This window comes from Cyprinodon variegatus, unplaced genomic scaffold (assembly GCF_000732505.1).
Source record: "Cyprinodon variegatus isolate N-32 unplaced genomic scaffold, C_variegatus-1.0 Scaffold54, whole genome shotgun sequence".
In the NCBI taxonomy this organism is placed as follows: Eukaryota; Metazoa; Chordata; class Actinopteri; order Cyprinodontiformes; family Cyprinodontidae; genus Cyprinodon; species Cyprinodon variegatus.
In genome coordinates, this window is record NW_015150507.1 from 676,302 (window position 1) to 686,979 (window position 10,678).

The 10,678-nt window shown below is 36.4% G+C and overlaps 1 protein-coding gene across 1 annotated transcript; it reads right to left on the reverse strand.

Moving 5' to 3' along the window:
- Positions 1 to 278: 278 nt before the first annotated feature.
- On the reverse strand, positions 279 to 8,175 carry LOC107082455 (cell death-inducing p53-target protein 1 homolog). The gene is made up of 5 exons (XM_015371142.1): positions 8,047 to 8,175; positions 4,964 to 5,300; positions 4,746 to 4,799; positions 4,296 to 4,443; positions 279 to 1,171 (listed from the first exon to the last, which is right to left on the reverse strand). Exons 2-5 carry the CDS (start codon positions 5,295 to 5,297, stop codon positions 1,066 to 1,068), a joined length of 642 nt encoding a protein of 213 aa, XP_015226628.1. The 5' UTR covers positions 5,298 to 5,300; positions 8,047 to 8,175; the 3' UTR covers positions 279 to 1,065.
- Between the last annotated feature and the right edge of the window lie 2,503 nt (positions 8,176 to 10,678).

The window sequence follows — 10,678 nt, forward strand, 5'->3', positions numbered from 1 at the left end:
CGTCACTTACACAAGTATCTGTACTTTTACTCAAGTACGGAAAGTGAGTACTTTTGCCATCTCTGCATGCAGCTGATATATTTGCACATCTCTGGTGTTTGCTGCTATTTTTTCGCATAGCCATTAGTGTAAAAATGTCCACAGCTTTATGTAGATTTTTTTATTCTCCAGGTGTACAGTATTTATGTGGTAAAAAAAAAGTATTTGTTTTGTTTATTCTCTTAACTCTGTCACTTATTCTTTTATTTTTATACACTTCTTTAAGTTCCACATTTGTATGACCATTTTTGCTATAATCTTTAGCTGCTGTAATGCAACAATGTCCCAATTGTGGGACAATAAAGGGATTTTCTATTCTATTCTATTTTATTCTATAAAGATATTGGACACAATGGGTAAAACCGGAAACCCATGGTGCACCTTTACCTTTAAGCTACTGTAAAACCTCCTCTCAAAAAAAAGGCAACTGTACTATAGATGGCATCTTTCTTGGACTGTGAGATTTTCTAACCCAGCGATGCACTAAGCAAAATGTGATCTCTACAAAGAAGGACAGGATTCATTCTTGTAAAATGTACACATTTTAATTTTACAATGGTGATCTTCATGATGCACAAAAATACGTATTATAAGGCAAGGCAAATATAAACCAAGAAAAAACTGTATTAATCTAATATCTTGTATGTTGCATACAATCATAATGCTTTTAAACATTTATCAGATGTTTAATTATTTATAGCAATGAAAAATTATTTTTACTAACAAAACTACTATAATAACGGTCAAATTATCCCAATGAAAGAACAAAATACATGTATAATCTGTAATTTAAAAATATCCTTTTTTTTATCTAAAACATAGATCATTTTACAACATTTTAATAGAAGGCAAGTATACAAAAGTGAGAATTTGTCCCAAATAAAAAAAAAAAGAAATATTTTCAGAATAAAACGACACAAGGTAACATCTTATAAGAATATGATAGAAGATATCAGGGGAAAATGATAAATGTAACCATAATGGAAATTCCACTTTTATACAGGTCACTGCTGGTTTCACTGTGCTTCACAATAATTTGTGGATGTGCAGGACATTGTTGCATTGTGGACAGGAATGCTGCACATCCTTGCAAGCATTCACACAGAAGGGGATTAAACAGCAGGGCCAGACCCTGGAGTGGAGGATAGGGTAGAATAAAAAGAGACAAATTAATTCTTGATCACGATGCTTTATTAGAGCTGATGAGAAACTGACCGCATGTATCTGAAATATATACTTAAAGAGGTCTTAATTTGACTTTTAATAACTTTTTTCGTTCATGATCCTCTGCAACCCCATGTTCATGTTTAATGGCATAAATTTGCCTCATGGTGGCAGTATTGGTATATGCGAAAATCTGGCGTTCTGCCACACCTGTGTGTTCTTGAGTAATTGTTTGGTGCAAGACTTTTGTTGTTGAGTGAAGCACATTTATAGGGTTAGAGTATATGTCTGCAATTTGTGAGTAAAAACCAAGCTTTAAATTCAATGTCAGTGTAATGTGTTACATGAAAAGAAACTCAAGAGTACTTAAAAGTTTTCAGCAAAGGTTTGTTTTCAGGGGTCAGAATGTACAGTAAACTCAGAAAGTTAATATTTTTAGTAATATTTTAACAAATACTTAGCAATTGTTGATTACACTTTTTTTCCCCTTTGAAGATCCAATATTTACAGAAAAGTCCTAAAAGTACAAAAAAATATCTTTGACAACAAAACAGTTTTTTTATATATATATATTTTGTCTTTTTGTGTGTGTATATAGCGTTGAAAAGCAGGTAAGATAAATTATTTACAAACCATAAAAGTGTTTTTTTTTTTTTTTTTTGTCCAGCCCAGATATGCGTGTATGAAATTTTTATAAAAATGTTTATTTACAGCTCAAAAAATGTCAGGGCATTAAAGATTAAGCCTGTAAGGCAAGTGGAAAAAATCAACTTACAAATCAAAATATTTCAAAGTACTTTTTTTTTCATATCTAGAAGGCAAGTTGAAAAATATATTTTTTTGCGGACCAAAATATTTTAAAGCTATTTTTGCTGTTCTACTCTAAATGGCAAGAGGAAAAAATAATTAGACCGAAAATATTTCATATTATAAATATTTTGTTTTGCAGTTTACACCTCATCTCAGATATAATCAGTTATCTCATTGGTCAGACTGCTGCACACATCTGACAAATGGTTAATAGTAATAAGAAAAACATATATTAACTGTCCAAGATTGAACAACCAACATAACATTTTATCATAATGCATCTTAAACTAATTAGAACCTAGTAACAATATGTCATGATCTGCCCTGATAGCTGACATTAATTACTTACTTCATTCACCTGCTTAACTCTGCCCGGTTCCTCATCACCACTCATCTCATTCACCTGCACGTTTTGCTTCATATACTTGCTATTGGGGCCAGATCATAGTTTGATTTCGGTTTCATTCCTGTTTGTTAGTTTGTTTCATTAGTTTTAGTTGAGTCCCTGGTTAATGTTCCCATCCCCTGAGGCCAGTGGATGGAGAGGGTTTGCTGTTTATCTTGTCTTTTGATCGTGTCCCAGATCTTCTCTGCGGAGCCCTCAGGGTTTTGGCTTGGATTGTGGGGAGGTTTGGTTTTGAGTCCCGTAAGCCTGGCTCCTAATTGGAGACCAGGGGTCCATTTAATTCAGCAGGTGTAATAAATTCAGATTCAAATCTGAAGCTCTAAACTGATCTAGCCACAATAAGGGAACTCTGAGTGTTCGGATTCACAACAGCTGCTATGCATTGGTTAAATCAAGTTTAACTAGGTCCACTCAGAATTTAACATGTGCGCAACAAGTATGAAAACCTATTATCTGTGGAGCACCGATTCAAAGAGTCACCTTGACAATAAGCAACAGGAAGTGCCTATTCACCCTACTGGAACTAGAGATTTTAATGCAGAATTGCAAAGAAATAAAATTAACAAGGAACATGTGTTTAAAAGACTGAGAAACAGAGCTACAGCTACAAAAGAGAGGAAGGTGGCCAAGGAGAAGATTGTTGCTCGAGTTAATGTGTAAGTTTATATGAGGTGGTTTATGGCAGCCAGTTTAAAGTTCTTGCAATTATTCTTGGTACCATGTCTTGTCTCTGTCCCTCAACCCCTGAGCCTGCCTGTCTGTCCTTGTGCGTGTCTGTCTGAGCTCACTGCTGGGCTAATTGAAATCTGAACCTGCCTTCTCTCTCTTTGGATTCCTGGAACCCTGGATCTGTCTGTTCCTGTATGGATTGGAGCCCCTGCCTAGTCTGCAGACTCCTGGATTACAGAACTGTCCCTGTCTGGTCTGTTTTCCTGAATTGGATTGGATTCCTGCCTGCACTCTAGCGTTGCTGCATCGGGGGACCCTAATGGATGGCTCAGGGTCGCATCTCATTGGCAGTGCATCGGCTGATTCTGCCTTTGATTAAGAGGATGGACTGACCTCTCAAACCAGAGTGTCAGTGATTGGGCGGTGCCCCGCCCCCTCCTGCAGACACTGTGGTCCTCAGTTCTACAGCTCAGCATTTCTGTTCTGCTTTGTTTTTGTTAAAATAAACCTTTTGAACATTACTACTGACTGTCTCACCTTCAATATTGGGTCCAGCATTCTGAGATCATTATACAATAACAACAGAAAACTAGAAAGGATATTAAAAAACATCAAAAATTTTCTCAAATAGCACTAACAAACAGTATGTTTTCTCTGATTTTTCCAAAATCAGAGAAACAAGAAAACTAGAAATAGTTTGGATCTTGATATGTGATATCACACGTAGGTAATTGTTTCTCGGTCAGTGTTAGGGTCCATGCTTTTACTGACATGCGTACATTTGGAAATGAAAACCAAGGTACTAATTTAACAAGAATATGCTATATTGGCATGACTTTTTATAGTTAACTATTTATAAAGTGTCTCACAACATCAACCTCTTTAATTTCATGAAGCTTTTACCTCTTCCTTCGTTAAACTTTAACTGGTTGTTTACTAGAGAGAATAGGGGAGGGGTTTGCATTCGGCTGACTGCAGATAGTTACAAGAAAGGAAAGTCCCAGCCTGGCCTGTACAATATGCAACAGAACCTCAATGCTATATTCAGTTATTTTTGACATGTTACATTTGATGGGGCAAGGCATAATAAATTAATGCTATTGCACAATGTTTGCTGTCCTCGGCCACCACAACTATCTATAATTTGTAGCCATTTAAGCCCACCACCAGATCTTACGTGTATTTTCATGTTGAAGTTTTTACTTACCCTATAATAAACAGTGATCCAACAATTAACCAGGTAAGGAGGCCCAGTTTGTATTCAATTGAGGTCACAACTGTGGTCTGGCAATGCGGACATAGCATGCTTCCAGGAGCATCAGTGGGCCTCGGTTGCACTACAGTCACCTGTTTCACTGCCAGTTACACATATTTTTAGTGACAGATACTTAAAAATGTTAACTGTATGCTGTGTACTTTCTTTTCCTTTATTACCCACTGTGAGCCCGGTCCTTAAAAAGCCATGAAAACCCAACGAGTTTAAAGAATAGTGTCTGACTCTGTCACCCTTCATCATGTTCATGTTTTTTTTTACAGTTTGGATGTTCTTATCCATTTTTTCCACAACACACACCACTGTGTTTGGACCTCCAGTGTACCTCTGAAAAATTCAAAGTCATGTTTTAAAAATGAAAAACAAATTGACAAAGTCACCCACCTGGTTGAGCAACTTGATTTTGTTGTGCCATATACTGCACAACCGGCTGCTGATCTAGAGTTAAAAAAAAAAAATAATGTAGTTATCTGATTGAGTCATAAACTGGTCAAAAGCTTTTGCCATATAAGAAGAAGCAATAATTTCAGGAAAAGGCCCGACATTATTTTGTAAAAAATATACAACTTATAGACATATTAAAAAGGTGTCTGTTTTCTTACCATTCTTAAGATATTGCTGAGGATATTGCTGAAAATCCATTTGGTGATACTGCGGAGCAACAGACTGGGGATATTGCTGCTGAGGATATTGCTGATCAACAGACTGTTGATACTGCTGTACTTCACTCTGGGGATATTGCTGATCAACAGGTTGTTGATAATGCTGAGCAACAGGTTGGATTACTGGCTGGTTATATTGCTGTGCCACAGGCTGGGTTGCGGGCTGAAAATCAGGTGTGGATTGTGGTAGTGGATTGTAGTCCAAAGGAGGACCAGGATATGGTGGTGCCGGGATATCTGGGATATCTGTAGAAGGTCCTTCACCATTTTCCATTTTCTATGTGAAAGAGGAAGAAAAACTACTTTAGCAAAGCTGTAAAATAATGAATCTCTCCAACAGATCCTTCTTTTACAGAGGAGCATAGTTATGACAATGTGGCGCCAGGCTTGCCAAGTGCTTAAAATAATGAAAGGGCTTAATTACAGCATTAACTAATTCCTAAAAGTTTACTGTTAGGTTGGAGTCTTGTATAGTCATGCATGATTTCCTCCCAAAACGACACTCAATGGGCTTCATGCAACAACTTTTTTTATTGTTGTTGTAAATTTCTCTCACTTTTTCTCCTACCTTTCCTCCTATGAGTGTGCCACTTCAAGATCAACAATGATTCCTAACTTCAGTAAATGATCCTTGCAAACATGATGCAGTTCGCCTGTGCATAACTGAGAGCATGTTCCCACGAAATTTCTATTTGCTTAATTGCGGTCAAAATAATGCCATATGAGGATATGACTTCCCATGCTTGTCAGAATGTGTTCGTTCACAAAAACAGCACTGAAAACGAAGAAGAAAACTTTATTAGTTTGGAGATCGAGGTTCTTCCAACTGAGAGCTGAGAATTAAGGGACCAATAAAAACCAAGTAGTGTAGAATAAATCACAAGAGCTGCAAGTGCCATGGTTGGACTGTTACAGAGGCGACACAAATTAAATCATTGTCCCCTGGATAGTATTATGGAAGCTGCAAGTGCAGCTTCCATAATACAATCCAGGGGTTAGTATTATATAATGATGAAGCCTAATAAAAATAAAATTGACAATTTCTTCTAAGTAACAACAATAGTCATTTAGGGTAAAACTAGATTTGGATAATAACTGACTGAGAAGAAAAATGGTGGATGTCATAGCTTCTCCTTAATCACTTGTACGAACAATTTAGGAACAAATTTGGTCATATTAAAGCTTTTGCATCAGGCCCATTATATACTAAAGACAGCAGTGTAACATAGCATCTGAAAAGAAAACCAAGTTTATGACACACCTCTTTAAAGTGGGTTAGTGTTTTCGTATGAAACGTTCTTAACTGCCTTTTTAAACCTATTTGTATCTTTTCAAATAAGATTGACATATTTGTGACATCACATCAACACATTTCATTATAACATATTGGGGTTTTATGCGAGAGAACAAAATAACAAAGAGCATATAAGCATAATGAAAGATTTAAAAAAAATATAGGTTGTAAACATTTTAGATAACAATATATCAAATGTTTTGATGGTTTAGTGAGTTAAAGTTATAACAGTATATGGGATTATCAATAAATCTTGCTTCAAAGGAATAAAGGCACAAAAGACACATATAGCTTCTAATTATATGTGTGTGAAGAAGAAGCATGAAGAAAATACTCCATAAAAACTGTATCAGAGACTCTCAGTTAATTTTTATGTGTGAGCATTAATTGAGGTATTGTCATGCATAAATATTCTTTGATTCATACCATTTCATTGGAAATCTGACTGTATGCTAATGCTGCTAAAAGGTGAATGGGATTTTTTTGTGGTTTGTATATAAAATGGCTTTTGTCTTTTCGGTCTTCCATACAGCCTAGATCTGTAAATTGTTCCTTTCAAAATGTGTCCTTTCTACAGATTCTCACCCTTAAGACACAAAAAAGTATTAATTAAATTGTATTTCTATATATTCTAAAGATTTCTCATTCTGCACAAGAGTAATGGGACTATGGACTGATTGTATTATGCTTATTTGTATGTGTAAAACAGTTCTTTTTTTTGCTAAGGTCATGAAAATGATTAGATATGGATGTGTAGATAAGGAACAATGGTCTGAGTGAAGAAAAATGTTTGTTCTGTGTCCTGTCAATGACCCAAAATCTCTTTATCTGGTTCAGCTGAGCAAAAAGCACCAGTTTCATACATCAGTGTCTTGGAATTACATTTCGACTGTCCGTCGTGATAAGTTGGTGAGGTTAAGCTGTCGCCCACATGTCAAAGGAGCAATGAGTTATTTTCATTGCAATGTGGAGTATGCCAGGGATGCAAACAGTTGCTGATAATGAAAAGAAACATACAGGGGAAAAAATGTCACCAGCAGCCTAGGAATGTATGCTGTAACTATCTACACATTTTCCTTTTTATTGCTTGCTATAATGACACTTCTTCAAACTAAAAGGTATTTTTGCCAATTTTTTTTTTCTACAATCCTCATAATTTAAAATGTTAAATCAAATGATTCAAACATATATGATCATTATAGACTTAACAAATCTGTTCGTGCCTTATCTTCGTATGAAGATGCAAAAAACAAAACAAATGTATCTTAAGAAAACGCAATGTAAATAAAAAGTTCATTTATTTAATTTACTAATTGAAACTCTTACACCCAGGAGGTATATTTTAAGGCTTTAATTCTATGAACCTTTGGTTTATAGGAATTGAAAACAAGATATTCCGGATAGGGGATCGCTCCAGAAAAGGATTAATACAAAAAGGTTGGCTTAATCAAAACTATTTTTAATAACTGCTTAAAGGTTGTTAATGTTATAAGGAACTTTTATTCTTACAAATAAGCCTAATCAAAATAAATATTTTTAATTCAATGACAGCATACCTGAAAGTACACCTGTATGGTATGATAAATATTATTTGGTTTTACTGGTACAAAAAGATTTGGTCTTTGCTCATAGAAATCTGGAATTAAGAGAACAACACACATAGCTACTGAGGTATTTCTGCAATGAGAACATTTCTGTCTCTTAATCTGAATGTTTTAGATTTTCTCACCTGTGGTTGGATTTTCTGAATGCTTTGAAAGATGATCAGGATGCAGGACAACCAGGGCGTCTTATTGCTCTGACAGTGGTTGATTGGTAAAAGCAAAATTTGTTTCAGACAAAAAAAGGAGCAAAAAGAAGGCGGGCAGAAGTAGGTGTGGACAGTAGCTTCTTTAAAATAAACCAGTCCTCTGATAATATAATTCTCCTCTGTGTAGCGGGTAAACAGAAGTAGATTGACTTGTACCTTACTCTGCCTCCATTATTATTTATTAAAAAAACGTTTTGTGACGAGATGACAATTATTTTAAGACTGCACAAAGGTCATATTATACAACAGTAAACTGTTTTTCTAGGCTAAGTATGAGTCTCGTAGGTATCGTGCTTCAAACTGTGCATCGTTGCATTGAACCAAGGAGCCAGGTTTTAATTTTTAAAGATTTTCTTTTTCCAAGGGCCTACATTGTCTAAGGCAGTAAACGGGGAACTGGTAGCCCCACCAATAAAACCATCAGCCATCAGTTTGTGAATGGCAAATTATATGAATGCCCTCTGCAGTATTGTTCAGTGCTACAAAAGAGATAGAAAGTGGAACAGACTGTTTAAAATGTAAAACTGTGTTATCTGATAATGATCTGCTACTAAAAAGTGGTCAGAGAGGACAGGGTTTTAAGGAAATACTGTTATTTCTTCACATGCAATGCCATATGTCCACACAAGGTCCCCAGTATGAAGATGAGAATGTGTGGGGCTATTCACATTGTGAATAAAAGCAATCGAGTCAAGTGTTAAAGACTGCATTTAAGCTATCACCTTCAGTCTCAGCATGGATGTTAAAATCCCCCACTATACTGTACTGACATTGTCAGTATTTAACACTGAATCCGATGGTAACTCTGAAAACTGATCAAAAAATTCAGGGAAAGGACATGGTGGACAATACAAAGTTACTAAAGGAAGAGATTTTGATGCTTTGCTATTTGGATCAGGGAAACTAAGGATAAAATTTTCAAAAAGAGCTATAATTTTGTGGGATTCCATTAATCCATAAGTCAGACTGAAAGATTGTTGCTAGTGCTTCTCCTTGCTCAGGATTTCTGGGTATGTGAAAACTGAAGTAACTAGGGGGAGTTGCCTCGAGTTCACATAATCCTTGTGCTGTAGCCGAGTTTCTGTGAGGCAACATAAATCAGTTTGATTATTACAATTCAAGTTATTAACTAAAAGACTTTTTAAAGAAAGCCTGTTAGTTAATGTGTTTTATTAACTAACAAACTTTATTAATGTGTTTTAATATTCATTAAAAACACATTTAATAGTTGAAACATTTCCCCAATATGAGTTATTTTTATTTTTATTAGATTGTCATGATTTATTCCTATAGGATTCTTTGTCAATTGATATGATTTTGGTTGTGGGTAAGACACTGTTTGGACGGAGTAATGAGTGGGTAACAGTAAAGAAGCTGCAGAGAAATGTGTTAAAATACAACTATGCTTTCTGAATTGCTCGAAAGAAGAGCTAAATCCTTCGAAGTGAGATGGATGCCGGGTCTCCGAATTAGACCATGTTTTCCCAAAAAAATTTGCCAGTTATCAATGTAGCAAACATCATTCAGGACAGTCTATACAACCAGTGGTTGCATGACGACATGCGGCTAACCATGTAATCACCCTTCAGATCAGGAAGGGGACCAGCACAGTCCAACACTGTTTTGGCAAACTTATTTAAGGAACTTTGATCAGCGTAACCAGGTGTCAATTACCAGAGTCAGTTTCCCAGTGGGTGATCATTGAGCTGGAAAATTCGGTTAGAGATGTGAATGGGTTGTTGGTAAGCAGTAGGCAGAGATCTATGACTACACTTTCTGTAAAGTTTTCTTGTGTTCTAAGGTCGCCTGGCTGCTAAGGAACTGTTTGAGGACCACTATGTGGACGTGTTCCTGATCTTGGTGGTTCCAGGCTGTTAAAAAGTGGGCCTACGTTTGTTGTCGGATCTGTGATGTATTTCTGCCTTGGGGCGCAAAATCTTCAGCTATTAACTCTCGTTAAAAGTTGTACATGCACAGTAGCTCCTGTCCAGTAAGAAAAGGATAGGAGAGTTTGGAGCACAGGAGAGCTGCACCCTAAGCTGACAGGAACTGTCGTCACAGTCTTAGTGCGGCTAATTGACTGGTCTTGTCACGGAAGTGAATTCCCTTAAAGAAAACTTACCAAGAGAAGCTGGAGGTGAAACCATTTGGACCTGATCAGCTGAACATTAAATTAGTCAGCAGTCCAAAGACAGATGGAAACGGTTAACTCTGTCTTTTTCCAGGACCTGGTGTAGCTACAAGGCTTGGCTAACTGCATGCATATCTGCGTTCATTGCGACACACATGCAGACGACCTGGTTTCTCAGTATAAACCAGCTTTAAGATGTCAATGTTTGAAATCATGCATGGCATGGAAGGTGCACCTTCCATGCCATGCATGATTTCAAACATTGACATCTTAAAGGACCACTTGTCAAGAGTCATGGGAGAAAGTCATGTGGTCATGATAATTAATACCAATACCAATGCTACTGTCCCCATTTTGTCATTGTCACTGGTTTTCACAGGTGTGAAAGAGATGCCACTTAACAACTAGTAGCTGTAGCAG

Bases quoted from the DNA above. Each gene is read 5' to 3' on its own strand.
- LOC107082455 (XM_015371142.1), bottom strand. From the start codon at position 5,297: ATGGAAAATGGTGAAGGACCTTCTACAGATATCCCAGATATCCCGGCA. The intron at 4,800-4,963 runs GTAAGAAAACAG...TTTTAACTCTAG, and splicing joins TCAGCAATATCTTAAGAATG to ATCAGCAGCCGGTTGTGCAG. The intron at 4,444-4,745 runs GTGGGTGACTTT...TGTAACTGGCAG, and splicing joins AAATCAAGTTGCTCAACCAG to TGAAACAGGTGACTGTAGTG.